Source organism: Podarcis raffonei, chromosome 12 (assembly GCF_027172205.1).
Source record: "Podarcis raffonei isolate rPodRaf1 chromosome 12, rPodRaf1.pri, whole genome shotgun sequence".
Classification (NCBI taxonomy): Eukaryota; Metazoa; Chordata; class Lepidosauria; order Squamata; family Lacertidae; genus Podarcis; species Podarcis raffonei.
The window spans coordinates 23,844,758-23,863,617 of record NC_070613.1 but is presented as its reverse complement, the minus strand read 5'-3'; the positions used below and the strand labels follow the sequence as shown (position 1 = coordinate 23,863,617).

The following is an 18,860-nucleotide window of genomic DNA, read 5'->3' as shown; positions in this document are numbered from 1 at the left end:
GAAAGTTCTTTCTGATGTTTAGTCAGAATCTTTTTTCTTGTAACATGAATCCATTGGTTTAGGACCAGTTGTAGCTTGCAGCTTACACAGTGAAACCCTAGCCCTGTCTACATAGAACGTAGAGTGAATTCAGTGGGGCTATCTCCTACATAAGGGGGGTTAGGATGGCAGGTTTTCTGTACAAAGCCAAAAATCCTATCCTTTGCTCCACACACTGTTCCCTCTGGCCTCGCCCTCCACTAGGATGCGGTGCGTGAAACGTTGCAGAAGATGGAATGCAGCGCCCAGCTGAAAAAAGATTCCCACATGGATCTCAGTGACTTTTAGCATGTAAGTGGACTCTTCTCCAGTAAATCTGTGGTGAATCCCATTTTCGGTTTGCATTAGTGAAATCCAGCATAAAAGGACTGCAGTGAAGGGAATAAATGCAGAACAGGATATACCGTAGCTTCACCTTATCCTTTGACTCCTCTCCTCTCTCTCTCCCTGAAGAAATGAAGCAGTGACCCGACAAGGAGTAGCGAAGGATGGGCGTGTTTCGTCCCTGATCCGGATGAGATCAAGGCGCCGGCAACGGGAAGGAGGCGGGGGAGAAGCAGGAGCAGGCCAGCCGGGGCTGCTCCAGACCCCCCCCATCTCTCCCATCGCCGCTGGAGGGGTCATGGAGGCACTGAGCCCGGGAGGCGGGTAGCCAGCCAGGGCGCACCTACCCAACCTCGCCGCGCGCCCAGGCGCGCTGCTCTCTCTAGCTTCCTCCCGGCCGGGCCAGCGGCTCCACCTCTTCCTTTGCCTCTTTGAGGCGCTTAATTCCCAGCAAGCGATTAGCAGGCTCGGATCGGATCCTGCGGCAGGCGGCGCCTCCACCTCCTCCCGGCTTTGCTGCTGCTGCTGCGCGGCTCTTTTCCCTCCACCAACGGCGCGCTGCGCCTTGGAGAGGTTCCCGCTTCCTCGAGGGGGGCCGGCCAAACGGAGACAACGACCCCCCACTCCAACCAAGCCTCGATTGCTTGTCCCTTCCCTCTGGACTCGCGCCCCCCCCAGATGTTGCGCCCGGTGCGGCCGGCACCCCTGGCACCCCCCACGCTACGCCACTGCAACCCGCTGAATCAGAGCAAACGGCAATACACGGAGAACCCAAATCACTGCTTGTTCTGATTCAGTGTTATGGAGTGGGTTTTCCTGGGGAAAGTGGCAGTGCTTGGATGTAGGAGTTTTAAAGCATGGACCTGTGCCTAGAGAAGGAGGGGCAAAAGGTAAATGTGGATGAGCCCATGGTTAGGCTTCTGCTGCAAAACATTATCAATTTTACAATGACCAATATGCCAGTTCTAAATATTTTCTCTAGCACATATGTTTTCATGCTCCAAATCAGTCTATGACCCATCAGAAGATGAAATACAGATAAACTCCATTAACATTAAAATTCTAAAATACACAGACCTGGGCCCAATAACAGGAATAAGTAAGATGTCAGGAAGTTTTGGATGCCGAAGAACCGGAACAGTAAGACTTGTGTACTGCTATATATGGAAGGAAAAAAAGTATATTTCTTAGTTTTGGTTAATGAAAAGGACCTGAGTGTTTTATAGCCATTTTATTCATTGACATTATTTATTTGTCATTATTTACTTACTAGGTTTCTTACCATCCTTCATCATGTTGTTTCAGGGCAAGTTAAACAATTTAAAACAGGATTTTTTAAAAAAAAATTACACTAATATTTCCATTAGACAGAAATGTTTAAGGTCACAATACATTATGGACTCTCTAATATAGCCATAGTGCTAATGAATCAAGATAGTTACAGCAGTGATGGAGTTTACTTCAGAATTCAAAACAGACGGCCAAATACAGAGTTGTTGTTTTTAGTTACTCTTCCTTATACAGGTATGACCAACCCATCCATTTCTATTATTATTAGTGACTAAAGAAAAAGTGTGCTGCCTTGCATCTTCGTTCATGGGTGCACTTAGAAACTGGCACAGATCCAAATCAAACACAGAGGGGGGGAAAACCTGCAGACTGAACGTGAAGGAAATCATGTTTGCATTTCCCCCCCTTAATTTGCTGCTTCCCTGCATGAAAAGCTCCCTGCTCATTAAAACCTGGCATGGCAAGAAAAGGTTTAGCATGGGCTCCATACTAATGTGACCCTCCTCTTGCCATGCATAAGCTGCCTCTAAATTCCAAACAATCAAGCTACTTATTTGCAGGAGGACAGGGGGCACTTGAATCTTCCTAGGTAGGAAAAAATATTACAGCATTTCATAATGTCCTGCTACACAGATCTACTAATGTGAATCTAAGTTGCACCACTTTTAGTGAATTAACTGATGGCAAGACAAGTAGTAAGGAGACACTACACAGACCTTGTGGATCTCTTCAGAAAGCAGACCTCTTACATCTTCCACAGATGCCAGGTGGGTGTTCACTCGAACAGTTGTGAAAGCTGGTGGATGGGATAAATTATTTAACAGAGATTCATATTTCCGTTCGGCTTCCACTGCACCCAAAGCAGTTAGGAGCTTAAAAAAGAGAAGAAAATACAGTAGATCAGCAAAAATTGTGGCTCATACTATAATCCCAGCAGTACAGAATTGTTGATTCAAACTCAAGGCACAAGCCAGTTAAGCCACGGTTTATCAGGATTGGATAGAATCACACTAAACTATGGTTTAGATAGGTGTGAGTAAGTCTAGCCTCTTCCCAGGTGTATACACTCTGCCCCCTTACCCTCTCAAAGTGGTAGAAGTTCAGAAATTTCCACTTTTAACTATGGTTACTGTGGTTAACATTAAATACAGTTGGTTTAACTAAGCAAGCTTCAGAAACCATGGTTTGAAGTTTGCTTGCTTAGAACCAACCAGAATTAGTGTTAATCACAATTTGTTGGTATGTATGGATGACATGACAATCTGTGGTTAACCAAAAGCAGAAGCAAAAGCCTCCAAACTCCTCCCCTCTGTCATGTTGGAAGAGGAAAGGGTATGCAAGCCCAGGAGGACACTTGACTTGTTCACGTACTGCTTAACAAAAATTAAGCATGATACCTCTTACAGGCTGCATTAGGGTAAGACAGCCATCCTAAACATGCGTACTAAGATAAAAGTAAATCCATGGAGAATTAGCTATAAATTAAAATACACAGTCTTAACCAACTGATGAGCAACAGCCTAAATGGGGAAGAATTTAAGGGCTGGGAATAAGCAAGCATGATTATCTTCAGTTTTGTTCAAAAAATCTATTTTGTTAAGATTGTTACCCACCGCGATCTTCTGTGGATGGGATGAATAATTTAAAAAAGCATTTATTGTGAATATTTTTTTTTTGCCAAAAAGATTAACCAAACTTCCCTTTGTGCTGGACTGGGAGGGTGGATTCGGCAGTAGTATACCTCCACTCAGCCCTGCCAGTCTCTGCCTGCAGAGTGGGATGCTCTCTCCCTTCTGTCTACAAAATGTGAAGGAAAATGTAAGTGCCACCAACAGAATCTCTGCCAGTGGACAGTCCTCAAATGGGGAATTCCAGGGAGGGCCTGAACTGACCTAGGATCTACTGGATACCAAACCAGCCCAACTGTCATCATGGTAATCCACCTGCTGCCTCTACCCACATTGCATTCTAGCTGGCATGTGCAAAGGGCTCCATCAGTGGCTCTGTTAAGCTCCGTCAAACAGTGGCGGGGGTCAGGAATCCACCCCAAATCTTTTAACTCAGACATACCAAAATAAGAGAGAAAGTGTGCCTCATTAAATTTAAAAAAATAAATAAATGACAGATCTCATCTGAGCAGCAACCTTAGCTGGAACTAAAAGTATTCCTGACAGCAGCCATCACACACACACTTGTGTACCTCTTCCAAACATCTCCTTCCTTGGACTCGCTTTATGGTATTTACCTCATCGTTTTTAAACGTAGCCCTCAGGTACTCTTCAACCTTTGCCCTCAATGAGATTTTGGGGAAAACAGACATAGTCTTTACTGTCTCCTATTATTTTTGGAACACATCTGGAGAAAGAAAATCATTTTCACATGAATAATTCAAAACCAAACAAATTCAGATTAAAAAGCTTCTTTTATAATCTTTTTCTCCTTCATTGTCATAGAATATGAAAAAAAATGAAGGCAAGACATAAGCTGACATTGTCAATTCACCAGCTTTAACATTCAGCCAAACAGTGCCATTCCCAAAGTGAATGATGGTTTATAGCAGTAATAAGCTGCATTTTGTCTGCTATACGTTCCATCTGGTTGTATCATAAATTATGTAATGTAATGATTATTGAAGCAATAATTTAATATTCTATGAGAATGAGTGGCACTAAATAAGCTAAACGGTCCTGTACAACAGTGTGAAGGAAGCATGAGGAACAAGGCCAAGATTCCAAGCCCATTTTTAAAAATGGCCTGCCAATAATCTTATCATTGCATCCATCTTTTCCCCTCTTCGATTGGCATGGAAATACTCGGGGGGCCAGACTCGTCCAGGAGTGGGCAGTTACTAATCGCGAACTTCTTCCGCTGTGTTCACACTTCCATTTACTGTAGCGCTCTCGCTGTATTTAAAGTGCTGGATTTTTCACCTGTTTTTCACATGACATTACCCAAAACGCCTAGACACCCTGCACTTTGCTGGGAAATACCGCTGCTCGATTTGCTTCACGCAAATTTGAGCCCCTAATTCGCCTCTAGTCGGTGCAAAACAGGCGTGGCGACATTATAATCCGATTTGAAACGGGGGGGGGGCCTTTGGAGTACATGTTAAATTCGGTCCCGTGTCTACTTCGCCTCACACCTCTTTCCACCCGTTTTAAAAGGGGTGTGCGTGTGTCCTCGAGGGAGGCCATTTGCAAAGGGCTCCCTTTTCCCCTCAGGAGCCGAAAAGCAGAGCCCGCCTCCGTCGCAGCTGCCTCGGATGGGGCGCCATCTGCTGCCGGGCGCCGAGAGCGACCCCGGCGGGGATTGAACACCGGGACGTGGCTTCCCCTCTTCTCCCCGGGCTGGGGCCGAGGCACCGGGGTCCGCCACCCCGGGGGCCCTCATTGCTGTCGTCCTCCCGCGCCCCTTTGCCTACCCCAGCGCCCGAGCAATGCCGCGCCCAGTCCCTGCCTTCGGCCTCCCTCCTGCCCTCATCCGGGGAGGCGATAGGAAATGCCGCCCCGTCCTAGCCCAGCCCCGCCTCCCTCCCTCCTTCTACTTGGGGAGGGCCCCCCTCCCCAGAGCACGAAACTGCAGTTCTTTCGGGTTCCTCGGGAGTAAGCTCCGTTCAGGGTAATGAAGCTTTCGCTCCAGAACGTGGGCGCCCACGGGGGAGGATGTGGTTACCAGGCGGGGAGGGGAACGAGGGAGGCAGTAGCCAAAGACTTGTAACTATTGCGGGGTTGGGAGTCCCCCCCCCCGCAAAAATAATAAAACCTTCAGTGCCCGCAAAAGAGGGGTGCTTTTCATTTCAACTCCCCACCCCAGATCACAATTTGCGGGTGTACGAATCGCATCGAAGACCGGCCAACAAGCCGACCACACAGAGATGCCCCTCGAGGCACAAAATAGCAGCAGATTAGAATTCATGTCCGGTTTGAAATGCTCATGTGAAGATCTCTAGAAGGGAGGCCAGTGGTTATTTTGCTGCCAGGGGCATGCACTCTGCATATGCTCAGAGCCCTATTGAATGCAGAAATGTGCTGCAACACGTGGTGCGCCCCCCCCTGCTTATCATTTCCTCCCAGGATGGTACTTGAGCCTTTGTCACAGGAGGGCTGTGTGCCCCCTGCCAGTGACCTATCCAGGAAGCTGCATTGTTAGGTGGGGTGGAAAGCCTGCCGGTGGCTCCTGGGAGGTTGTAGTCGACTTATATCATCAACAACCATTTTAGTCAAGGGTCAAAGCTTAGAAGAGTTATAGTCAACATCTGGAGGGCTACAGATTTCGCAGGAAATGTGGATCTGTGCCACTTTTATGGGGGGTTTTTTGATAGTGTGTTTTCTAGCTCCACTCACTGTTTTCCAGCTCCACTCACTCCACCTGGGCTGAGCATGTATTATCAACATAGTTGCAGCATATTTCTGCCTTCTCTCCAGACCTAATGAATATATATGGATTCAAAATATTTTACAGCAAACAGCAAAACATTCAAAAACCAAAATAACCAAGAAGCTCATAATAGCTACTAAAGGTAAAAAAGTAAAGGGACCCCTGACCATTACGTCCAGTCGTGACCAATTCTGGGGTTGCGGCGCTCATCTCACTTTATTTTTCTGTATATGGCATTTATTAACATGACAAAGGCCTTTGACACGGTAAATGGCAATGCCCTGTGGACTGCCCTCTTGAAAATCAGCTGCCCAGCTAAATTGTGAACATCCTTCAGCTCCTCCATGATAAAATGACAGCAACAATCGCAAATAACGATGGCTCTCAAAGTGATTCATTCAGTGGGATCAGGCATTAAACAGGGTTGTGTTATTGCCCCAACTCTTATTTTCATCACCATGATCCTACACTTTGTTGAAAGGAAACTCTCCACTGGAGTAGAAATCAAATCTAACCGATGGAAAGCTCTTTAATCTGAGTAGGCTGAAAGCAAAGAGTAAAGCTACCATAACTTCTAACATAAGAGATTCAATATGCTGAGGATAACGTGTGTGCACACTGAGAGGATGACCTCCAAGCCATCCTAAATATCTTCGCAGAAGCTTACGAAAGGTTTGGCCTATCGCTCAACATCCAAAAAACCAAAGTACTGCACCAACAAGCACAAAAAAACCCTCTGCAGCGCCACAAATCCAACTCAATTGTGTAATGTTGGAAAGAGTCAATCACTTCTCCTACCTGGGCAGTTATCTTTCCACAAGGGCCGAATGATGCCGAAATCCAGCCTCGCCTGAGCTCTGCAAGTGCAGCTTTCTGCAGTGTGTTTCAGGACCGGCACATTCACAGGGAAAGCAAAATGCTTGTTTACAAAGCCACTGTGCTACACCTTACTGTATGCTTGTGAAACATGAACCACATATAAATGCCATCTCCAACGCCTCAAAAGATTCCATCAACAGTGTCTTCGAAAAATGTTACATATCGCTTCGGAAGACAGTCGAACTAATGCCAGTGTACTGGAAGAAGCAAAGATCACCAGTGTCAAAGCAATGATTCTGCAACATCAACTTTGTGGGACTGGTCATGTTTGGATGCCTGATTATTGTTTTCCAAAGCAACTACTCTATTCTGAACTTAAAAATTGAAAGCGTAATGCTGGTGGTCAACAAAAGAGGTTTAAAGACTCTCTCAAGGCAAATCTTTAAAAATGTTTTATAAACACCGACAATTGGGAATCACTGGCCTGCGAGCGCTCCAATTGGAGAACAGCCTTTACCAAATGTGTCATGAGCTTTGAAGATGCTCAAACTCAGGATGAAAGAGAGAAACATGTTAAGAGGAAGGCATGTTTGGCAAACCGTCACCATGATCAACTCCCAAGAAACCTATGTCCCCACTGTGGAAGTACATGTGGATCCAGAACTGGCCTCCACAATCACTTACAGGGTGAGTGTTAAGACCGTGTTCATGGAAGACAATCTAACGCAGCTACGAGTGATTGCCAGAGAAGATGAATCCCAGGGTAATGGCCCTATGCCACAATCCCATGCACATTTACTTGGGAGTAAAACCCACTGAACACAGTGGGATTTACTTGCAAATAAACATGCATAAACTTGTGCTGTCAACAATATTGATAATCTATATAGTTATTACACTTGTTGATGCCTCTGTAATCATCCTGATTCTATTAATACTTGGTGAAGAGAGAAATAATCACATTTCCCTTCTACTATAAGCTTTCTGGGGTCATTCTTAAATGGTTGGCAAGGAAAAATAGGTTAAAAAGATACTTCCTGAATGCTAATATCCAAGTTTGAGGCCAAGTGCTCTTTGATGAGATTTAAAATCACAAAGCATGCAGCAAAGTAAAGCGTTGAAATAAACCCATTTAAAATATGCCCTTGTGAGTTCCTTCCAACGTTTCCCTTTTCCCTCAGCATAGAAAAATCTACACATTTAGGAATGGTTTACTTACAAACTCTCCAAAGGTCAGGTTCATGTGATTTCCATACATCAGTCAGAAAACACAGGCAGTACAACTTGCCTCAGTTACAGTGGAGAATTTTCCTAAATTATTGGTACAGGAACACAACAATGGTTTGTAAGAGCCATGCAGCTAAGATGTAGCAACTACCTTAGCCTCTTCACACACTAAATTTCTCTGGTAGACAGAAGGCAAACAAAGGCATTGATTACCCCCCACCCAAGGTGAGAGGGAGTGACCTGTAGCTAAACTTGGCAGGGCAGCTTACTCTATGGCATTAATCTCTTCATGCATTAATTAAACTTAACCATGTTAGTTATATGAGGCTGGTTATCCCATAATTCTCTAATTGCAGATTGATTATTGTCTACATGTGTACTTAGGAGCAAATTACACTATAAAAGCTCAAATGTCTTCCTCCGCAGGATGCCAATTATTAGGACCTAGCAGACTCTATTAAACCTTATTACTACTGTGGCTTCAGGAGCTTCTACATGGCTACCTACACCTTTTCTACATAATCAAATATGCTGACTTCAAAGTGCTGAGTTGGGCGTGGCGTGGGCAGGGGAGTTTACTTGCACAACTGAGCCCTCGTGGAGACTCAGCAGATTACAGTCCGAACTTTAAAAAATAATAATGAAAATAGCCTTTGACCGCCACTATTCTCCATGCGAGTATCTTCGCATTTCTATGGTGATACTCCTCTAACAATCTGCAACGGAAGTCAGAAGTGAAAATCGACTTTAAGCCACGGGGCGCGATATTCGTATCAGTCCATATATAAAAATCTAACTCCGTGTGGAAAAAACCGGCTGTCCCTGTCAGGAACCTTCTGAAAGAGGAAAACTATTCACCACGGGCGTGGGAAAACAACGCCTCCCTCACGTCCGGAGCGGAGGATGACGTCACTCTCGCAGCCCCGCCCTGCCCCTTCCTCGTCCAAAGGGAAGCGGCGCAAGACCGCAACGATACTAGTCACTTCCGGCGCCTGGTTGAACCAATGCCAACAGAAAAGGCTCGGCTCTCGCGCCCCTCATATGGCGCCGCTCGAAAGAAAAGAGGAAATGAGGTTTCGCACGTAATGTCCGGGCGGGCGTATCAGCTTTCACCGTTTTTTGAGCAGGAGCTGTAGAAATCAATGACCACGACTAAGTCACGCCCATTCCCTGCTCTGAGCACAAAACACCCCGCCCCACACTCTGTAGGTCAAGGGAGGGTGCGCGTGAGAGGGAAACCGCCACCCTAATCCCAGTTTCGGCCTTTCGTCAGCGGCAGTCGTAGAACGTGCGTCTTTCCTGCGGACGCGGTGACGTCAGCGCGCCTTGCGGAAGGGCTCTCGCGTCGCTGCCGTGGTCGAGAACAGGAGGAGGGGGGGCGGGGCGGGGCTTAAGCCCCTCCCACTTTATCCGCCGCGTTGGCCACGAGAAGAAAGAACCGACGGAAAGGAGGGAAGACGCTCGTCAGCAGCAGAAGCAGCGGAGGAGGCGGTCGGCGGTTTCTGCTGGCCAAGTCGGGATGGGCTTGATATTTGCCAAGCTGTGGAGCCTTTTCTGTAACCAGGGTGAGTAGAGCGGGGCTGGGGCTGGAGGGGCACCTGCGCCGCCGCTACCGGGGCTGCTGCTTTTGCTGCTCCGTGTGGCATTTTTGCCGGGAGGGTTTCGTCTCGGGGCGGGGGGGGGTGTTTCCCGGGCTGCCCTTTAACGGGGGGGTCGGGGAGCTCGGTTGAGGGAGGGCAGCAATACCGCAGAGGAAGGGAGAGGGTCGTGATCCTGAAGAGACCTGGGGAGATATCTCAGTTGTGTCTGTAACAATTAGGGCTTTGCATTGGGTGGGAAGCGGGGTATTTATTGAGCCCTTTCTCCCAAGGAAGGAGGGGGCATCGTGCATGGTTCCCTTCCCCTACCCACCCACCGTATGCTCACAAGAGCCCCTGGAGGTAGCTGAGGCCGAGAAGGAAGAAGTGTATGACTGGCCACTCGGGGTCCTTTTTGCCGGGACTTGAACTTGGGTCCTCCCCAGTCTTGGATCTCCCATGTTACGGAGGTGTACGAAAAAGGCAAGTGTGGCGTTGGGAGAGAGGACGGTTTTTATTTATTTTGACAGGGCGGAGTAACAATAGGGTAAATACAGTAATATGGAGGAAATAGTGGGCTGAGAAAGGAAGGGACTGTGAAAAGTTAATACAGTGAAGTTGGGAAATTAGGGGAGAGGAGGCCACTTGCTGTGAGTAGGAGCATCCTGTCTGTTTGACCAAAGGTGTTTTAATATAAACAGGGCAACAAGGACTGGTTTTGAGTCAGCGGGAAGGTGAGCTGGAGAAATAGGTATGATGAATAAGAAGGGTGAATAATGGGGAGGCCAGGAAGTCAATTAGCCTGTGGATTGTAAGATGCTAAGTGCCAGCACATTTCAACCATGTTCAACTTGTAGTATACAGAACCTGTGAACAGGAATGTGGCAAAAACTTAAAGTTGGAGTTTGGGTTTCCCCCCAAAATGTAGAGAAATTCCATTGAGTTCCTCAGCCTTGGCTGTTGGTAAAATGCTGTTCAGGAAGTAATAAATTTGTGTTAAAATGTTGCAATGTCTGTAACAACTTAGGCACCACCTTCTTTCATTTTTCTTTTGTGTTTCTTGAGAAAACACCCTGTTGAATGCATTTGCAGAGAACAGTCATATTGCCAGATGATTGTTTTTCCTTTGTTCAAATTTGCAAGACATATATGCTTTTGTCTAATCTTATTTTAAAAGCTTTGCCCGCAAAATAAATGCATCTGTGTTCTCCAAGGCATGGTGGTTACTGTTTTTATACAACAGCAATCTGTTTTAATTTTAAAAACTCCAGCAATGCAGCATCTGCCTTGCATTCTTTAAGCTAAAATAGCATGCCAGATATATACATGAAGAAGCCATTCTGATGTCGTTCCTAAGGTGTGGGGGTGCCATGCAAAGCTGCATTAGTGCATTCCTTTCTTAATGGAATACCTGTTAACATTTTATGAGGCATAATCAATAAACTACCTTGAAGGTACTGAACAAAGAATTCACACAAACCTACATTGTTTTAATTACATGGTGCTGATATTGGACCTCTGAGCTAAAGAAACTAACAGTGGTTTCATGTAACGAGATTGATGCAACAGCTATCATGCAAGAGTTCCTCATCCCATGGATGTGTGCAAAACCTCTTGCCCTAGTAATAATAATAATAATAATAATAATAATAATTTATTATTTGTACCCCGCCCATCTGGCTGGGCTTCCGCAGCCACTCTGGGCGGCTTCCAAAAGAATATTAAAATACTGTGATACATCAAACATTAAAAGCTTCCCTAAACAGGGCTGCCTTCAGATGTCTCCTAAAAGTCTGGTAGTTGTTGTTCTCTTTGACATCTGGTGGGAGGGCGTTCCACAGGGAGGGCGCCACTACCGAGAAGGCCCTTTGCCTGGTGCCCTGTAATTTAGTGGTTGGCCACCAGTGTGTGATGAACTTCATGAGGTGTTTTCTCACTTAAGACCTGCTGCTTGGATTTGCCACCATGTAGAAACACTCAGCTTCCATATGCAGACCTAATGTCCGCACCACTCTTAAACTACTGCCAAAAACAATACCTGCTTGGCAGTAGTTTATTCTGTAATGGCTTAATTGAAAGACTGGTAAGAGTAGCAGAAATGGTGTGGAGAGCGACAGTGGTAGGTTGTCTTAGCAATGATACATCTTTGCTGCATTGGGGAAAGAGGGAAGACCACTGAGCTTGATAGCTCACAATCTTACCTTTATCATGGGCTGCTGAGACTTGGAAAGGTAGGCTTCCAAGGAGCTAGTCTTCACTCTTTATTTGCCAGCTTTGTCTTGATTGGTAATGAGCTCATGGGCTTCTAAGTAATTCATACTTGCTTTTCAATGACACCTGTTGACTTTGGAAAACAGCCATAGAGGCATCATTGTTGCTTTCTATCCTAGATACATCTTCCAGTCTTTGTGGGGAGGGAGATGTTCAACATGTTTGGATTAACAAGGATGGGGCGGGGGCTCAGATCTAGTCGCAAAACACAGCAAAATTAATCTATGGTGAGACAGAAAAGACTTGTGGGGTGGGATTGGGTTCTTGAAAATATGGGTAGAGGTTGTCTTACCTAGTTGTATACAGTGGTGCCCCGCAAGACGAATGCCTCGCAAAACGAAAAACGCGCAAGACGAAAGGGTTTTTCGGTTTTTGCGTCGCTTCGCTAGACGATTTTCCCTATGGGCTTGCTTCGCAAGACGAAACGTCTTGCAAGTTCTTGTGAGTTTGTTTCCTTTTTCTTAAAGCCGCTAAGCCGTTAATAGCCGTGCTTCGCAAGACGAAGAAACCGCAAGACGAAGAGACTCGCGGAACGGATTAATTTCGTCTTGCGAGGCACCACTGTATGGGAAATGCTTATTGATAGCTATCCAGATGGTCATATGAACTACTACACCGAGAAAAATCTAGAAGCATCATTGTATTACACTTTCATATCATCTATGGTATGTGATAACCTCAAGTTTACAGCAGCTTACAATTGTTCACTATTATGTATTGTAGAACACAAAGTAATAATTGTGGGCCTTGACAATGCTGGAAAGACCACCATTCTATACCAGTTGTAAGTATTTTAACAAGATAACATTCATTTCTTCAGATGTGATACTGTTCACAATTCAACCAACACTTGGAGCAGGGTTTTTAAGCATAAAGAGAACTTGGGACAGCCTCTCTGTCAAAATATTTTAAATTATCCAGCTTCAAAGGTATAGGAATCCTGTTGTCTTTGAAGCTTGAGTTTTTTTCAGACTTGAGCAGATACATGGAAGCTTTCCTATGATCTTCCAGTATGTCAGACTCTCTAATTATGATTCATAAATGCAGAGAGTTCATCAACCATCACTCAGCCCAGCTATTCCCATTGGTGGAAGGATAAAATCTTATGGCTGACCTATCACCTACTTGGGTTACAGTATAATGTGGGCAATACAATGTTGCTTGAAAGTATTACTTCACTATAGTGCAGTAGCTATTATAACTGTCAGAAGCTGTGGCTATAAAACTGGCAAACAGGTAGTTGGCTGATACTGCTTACAGGAAGATATAGATAAGCTCTGAAAAGGGAGAAAAACCATTTTGGTAGAATCTTGCTAGTTATTAAATAGCTTTGCTAATCTTGTTACATATAGAATGCTTTGCATTATGTAACTCTAAGCAGGGTGGATAAAAATCAATGATTTTTTAATTTAAATCATTTTTTTAAAAAATGGATTTAATTTTTAAAAATTGCTTTTGGAGGAAAAATCTTTCTATTTAAGTTACATTATAGTCCAAAGGCTATTTATCAGGAAATAAGGATTTGTTTAAGTTTTTCATGTGTGCTAAAACTCAGTCTAAGTTTTTTTTAAAAAAGTTTAACCACATCAGTTAAAAACCATGGATACATATGCTATAATGTCATTGTTTTAGTTAAATAAATTGTTATTAAGGAAATGATTATTTTTCTCCTTCCAATAAAGTACAGCAGAATAGTTGTCCAAATATAAACAGTTAACTTAGTAAACCTCACAATAATTATTGGTCTATGTATTTCTAATAGTATAAATCAGTAATTTTTGATATAACTGTAAAAACTACTCTGAAAATTTATTATTCCAAAAATGAAACCCTTATCTGGTTGTAAATATTAAGATTATACCAGCAAGAATGAGTCTTTCTGTAAAAAAAACCAATGATTTAAATCATGATTTAAATCGATTTGATTTAAATTAAATCCACCCTGACTCTAAGGGTGCATTATAGAATGCAATATATAATTGCTTACCATCTTACTGAAGGAACAGTTAACTTCCTCTACATGGTTGTGCCCAAGGATATACAACCATCTTAAAAAAAGGTAAGGTTGTTAACACAGTTAGCTGGCAGCTCTCTTTGATCACAGATATACCTATTCATGATGAGAGGCAGCTGTGAGCTCACTACCTGCCTTCCAGATCATCGGAATCTGCTTAAACAGTTACAAGCACACACCTGTGATCATATGGAAGAATTTCATGAAAACCTATAAGCTATTTCTCAAGAGCTTAAATTTAAGTAAAAATAAAATTGAGCATTTTCAGATAAATTCTAATTGAGCTATTTTCTGTACAATCTTCTTTTAATCCAAAGACAGGAATTGTTCTATGATGGCATATTTCTGTATGGATGACCTTGATAAACATACAACTTTTTCATCCCCTTTAGCCTAATGAATGAGGTGGTTCACACATCTCCCACTATAGGAAGCAATGTTGAAGAAATAGTAGTTAAAAACACCCATTTCCTCATGTGGGATATTGGAGGACAAGAGTCTTTAAGATCGTCCTGGAATACCTATTATTCAAATACAGAGGTATGTTGATGCTGTTCTTAATTTAGGCAACCCAAAAGACCCAGGACTGTGCTGGCAAATGTGTGTGACAATTTCCTGAGGGTTCCGTCCACCTTGGCCCACAAGGCTTAAAGCAATATCCGAGAGAGAGGAAGGGAAGTAGCTGAGGAGAAAGCAGTAGAAAAGTTTTTTTGTATTAAACCTCTGAAAGGCTTTTCAGACCATAGGAAGTGCTCCCCCTTCCTTGGCCCACCATAAGAATGAGCTCTTGATGTTGATCTCTGGTAAATATGAATGACGGGGTTGAACTGGGAAGCATTCCTGACTCTTTCTGGTGTGCCTGTGTGGAAGCAACAAGGGTCCAGACTTGCTATTGGGTCTTGTTGCTATTGCCATTTTGTTTTATTGAGCTCACTTTCCCTGCCCTGTACTGCCTCAGATAGCAGTAGGAAATTAAAAGAATGCTGTGTACAGGGGACTCCCCACTTACACAGGGGTTGTGTTTCAAGCCCCTGCCCCCATAAGCAAAATATGTGTAAGCAGGGAGCTTGAAAGGTTTTTTTTGAGTGGCTGTGTTTCCCCTCCCCCTTTTGTTTGGAAGGGTAGGAGCCAAGCAAGAGCAATCTAAGGGGCAGCAGATACTCCCTTTCTCCCCCCTCCTCACCCTCAGTCTCACCAGGAAAGGCAGAGAAGCCGCACAGCTGCGCCCACTGCAGGGAACGGCTTCCTGCCCATCAGCTGTTGAGCGGGGTGGCGCAGCAGCAGAGAGGGCTCCTGCATGCCATTTTGGGTTCAGCGCTGGAGCCTGTAAGCTTTTACAGAAACCTTTTTTGCTATCCACTTTGGAAGCAGAAGATGTCCCCCATCCCACACAGAAAAGTATCCACAAGCTCTGTGACCTTACAGAGGCTGGAAAAGTCATGCAAGCGAGACCTGCTGCAAAGCGTCTTCCCTGCCTCTCAGGTGATGAGCGTGGTAGCGCAGCAACAGCAGGGGCCCCTGCATGCCTTTATCAAGCCAGCGTTGGAACCCTGCTCCTTCATAAGCTAAAAGAAAAATCCCTCTTCAGGCTCTAGGGAGGGGCTCCTCGCAAACCACGCAAACTCACCCTTTCCAGGTTTGAATCACAACATTTATTTATTTCCCAGTGATCATGCGCAACTTGAACACATGTGTGCCTGTATAGCCATTTTGTTGTAACACAAATGTATCATTTCATTCAGTCATACCTTAGTTAGAAACATGGTGGCTACCTTTAGCTTTTTGTCCACCTTTTCTTCTTTCTTTCCACAGTTTATTATCCTTGTAGTGGACAGCATTGACCGAGAGAGACTATCTATCATAAAAGAAGAACTATACAGAATGTTGGCACATGAGGTACGATGTTCTATATTCTGTGTGTATTCTAAGAATACAGACAATGGTTGGGACACAAAGCATTGCCCAAAATATTACACAAGTTGAAATTGGCAGAGCCCCAAGTTTTGCTACATCCCGTAAAGTGTGAAAGATTTCTTGCCCCTCAGGAGCAGTTTTTCAAGAAATGCAGGTGGCTGCAGTAGATAGGGGAGATAGGGTTGGCAGAGAAGAAGGCCGGGTGGGGGTGCTTCCCTTATGTAAGTCTAGTGCCTTTTGCTTTTGAAACAGCATATTTGGATCCAAGCTATTCTTTTAAAAAAATAGCCACAGAAATGAAGAGTATTAGCTAATCTCCACAATCCTACACATATTTACTAGGCTTTTGAGTTCAGTGAGATTTCTACCCAGGAAATTGGGTACAGGGTTGTACCCTAATTTTTTTAAAGTCTAGTACTTGTCTCCATATACATCATAATGAATTCTGCTTTGGTTGGCTTTAACAATATGTGTTGAGACTGGTGATAAGAGTTGATGCTTTGGAAGGGGAAGTGTAGCAGGAACAAATCTACAACCTATGCTTATGCAGTTGGCAGAATTGCAACAAAAGCAACCTTAAATATAGTGGAAAATATCTATTTTTGCTTTCTTTTTTAAAAAAATCAAGGATTATGTAGCTGTTAGGGCCATGGAAACATAAATTTTCTAAATACACGTCATTTACAGGATTTGCGGAAAGCTGCAGTTCTCATCTTTGCAAATAAGCAAGATATGAAAGGCTGTATGTCGGCAGCTGAAATTTCCAAGTACCTCACCCTTAGTTCCATAAAGGATCACCCATGGCACATTCAGTCCTGTTGTGCACTAACGGGAGAAGGGTAAGTAGTCATAGTGTTAAATAAATGCTTGTGTACAGAAACTGGCAACTTGTCGGAAAGTATTCACGCTCGACAGGAAGCCATGGGTTAGCACAGCAATACCCAATGTGCTGCACTCCAAAAGTGTGAAAGCAAAACCTCAGGCTCATTTGCCCCTCCTCCTGATCTCCAAAAATCAGATGCACAGCTCCCACCCCATCACAGATAGAAGTGTATTCCACTTGTGCAACCATCCCTTTGGATTAAATCCAATATTGGGGTGGATTCCGTGCTACAATTCCCATGCAATATCACCTGCTTGCTGTGCCATAAACTTCAGTCCCTCACAGTATTCCCAGATAGCTTTCAGAAAGACCTTCAGTTACATTTGAACACACAATTTGTCATAATAATAGAAGTGTTTTTCCCCCAGCAGCACACTCACATTTATTTTATTCAAAATATTTTATTTTTAAAAAAATGTTTTGTAAGATGGTTTTAATACTTTGGTAACATTAAGTAGAGAAAAGCAAAATCTGTATGATTGGTGACACTTAGCATAGTGATTTTGCACCCTGTATGTTTATTATTAAGACTTGGGTTTTCTTCCCCTTTTTCAGATTGTGCCAAGGCCTGGAATGGATGACTTCCCGAATTGGAGTAAGATAACTTCTTTTCTGGAGTCAAAGTGACACTTGCCTATGGACAAACTCCTTTGCAGTACACTTGGCTGCTGAGGCAGCAACAAACTTAACTTAAAACTTCTGAAACCTCCACAAGCAACACTTGAATCAAGTGCAGCTGAACTTAAACTCAAAAGTATTTTTTAACATTTTTTAAATGCACTAATCTTGGATGGATGAACAAGTGGGACTATATGAAAGCTCTCCTATATAAGCTAAATGACTGCCTTGTAACAATTTGCCATTGAAAATGCTCCTTATTCTTGCTGCTTACAGTAATCGCCTCTAACATATTTTTTTTTTTTTTTTATAAATTTTTTTATTGCTTTTTTCCAGAATCTAAATCCATCATCAATAACACAACAAAAGCGGTTTTACAGAAAGAAAAAGAAATTAAACAAGAAAAAATTCATTTTTCGAAGTCTTTTTTTTTTTTTTCATCATCCACTGGACTTCCCCATCTCCTCCATCCCTGCATTCTTTATAATAAATATAAACAGCAAATTAATACCTTGTTTCCTGTGTTTTTGTATTTTCATCTAATTATTCACTCTGAAATTAAAACTTTTCTCAATCATTAACTTTGTTTCTATCAACTCCGAATTTCAATACTGAAGCATATTTACCTCAAACCTTAGCAAATTTTTAACATTCATATATCTTATAATGTTTTTGTAAATAGTCCTTAAATTTTTTCCAATCCTCTTCCGCAGCCTCTTCTCCCAGGTCTCGGATTCTGCCAGTCATTTCGGCTAGTTGCATATAGTCCATCAGTTGTGTGTGCCATTCTTCCAGTGTGGGTAGCTCCTGTGCCTTCCAGTATTTAGCTATGAGAATTCTTGCTGCAGTCGTTGCATATAGAAAGAAGGTTCTGTCTTTCTTAGGTATCCTCTGGCCTACAATGCCCAAGAGGAAGGCCTCTGGTTTCTTCTGAAAGGTATACTTAAATACCTTTTTCAACTCGTTATAAATCATTTCCCAGAAGGCCTTCACCCTCGGGCATGTCCACCAGAGGTGGTAAAAAGTTCCTTCAGCCTCCTTACATTTCCAACATTTATTATCAGACAAATGGTATATCTTTGCAAGTTTGACTGGGGTCATGTACCACCTGTACATCATTTTCATAATATTTTCCTTTAAGGCACTACATGCCGTAAATTTCATACCGGTGGTCCATAACCTTTCCCAGTCCTCAAACATAATGTTGTATCCAATATCTTGTGCCCATTTTATCATGGCTGATTTGACTGTCTCATCTTGAGTATTCCATTTAAGCAGCAAGTTGTACATTCTTGAAAGCACTTTCGTCTTAGGTTCAAGTAATTCTAGTTCTAATTTTGATTTTTCCACCTGGAAACCAATTTTTTTATCTTTTTTAAAGATCTCTAAAATTTGGGCATAGTGAAACCAGTCTCGCACCTTCCCTTTCAATTTTTCAAAGCTCTGCAACCTCCAAGTGTCACCCACTCTTTCTATTATTTCACAGTATTTTGCCCAGCCACCCCCC

General features: G+C 43.5%; 2 protein-coding genes across 16 annotated transcripts in view; one reads left to right on the top strand and one right to left on the bottom strand.

Annotated features, from left to right (window-relative positions):
- NSUN6 (NOP2/Sun RNA methyltransferase 6) overlaps positions 1-9,017 on the bottom strand; it is a 30,288-nt gene extending 21,271 nt beyond the window's left edge. For 4 of the 15 annotated variants that reach the window (XM_053359440.1, XM_053359441.1, XM_053359438.1 and 1 more), the window contains exons 1-4: positions 8,069-8,928; positions 3,899-4,008; positions 2,370-2,525; positions 1,441-1,520 (exon numbers count right to left, since the gene is read on the bottom strand). In XM_053359440.1, the coding sequence (XP_053215415.1) occupies positions 1,441-1,520; positions 2,370-2,525; positions 3,899-3,973 (311 nt within the window). In that variant the 5' untranslated portion in view covers positions 3,974-4,008; positions 8,069-8,928. The other 11 variants (XM_053359431.1, XM_053359427.1, XM_053359429.1 and 8 more) reach the window with 11 other exon arrangements.
- Positions 9,018-9,487: 470 nt separating this feature from the next.
- ARL5B (ADP ribosylation factor like GTPase 5B) lies at positions 9,488-17,590 on the top strand. The gene is made up of 6 exons (XM_053359442.1): positions 9,488-9,641; positions 12,648-12,708; positions 14,331-14,478; positions 15,751-15,834; positions 16,540-16,691; positions 17,291-17,590. Exons 1-6 carry the CDS (start codon positions 9,596-9,598, stop codon positions 17,337-17,339), a joined length of 540 nt encoding a protein of 179 aa, XP_053215417.1. The 5' UTR covers positions 9,488-9,595; the 3' UTR covers positions 17,340-17,590.
- Positions 17,591-18,860: the final 1,270 nt, after the last annotated feature.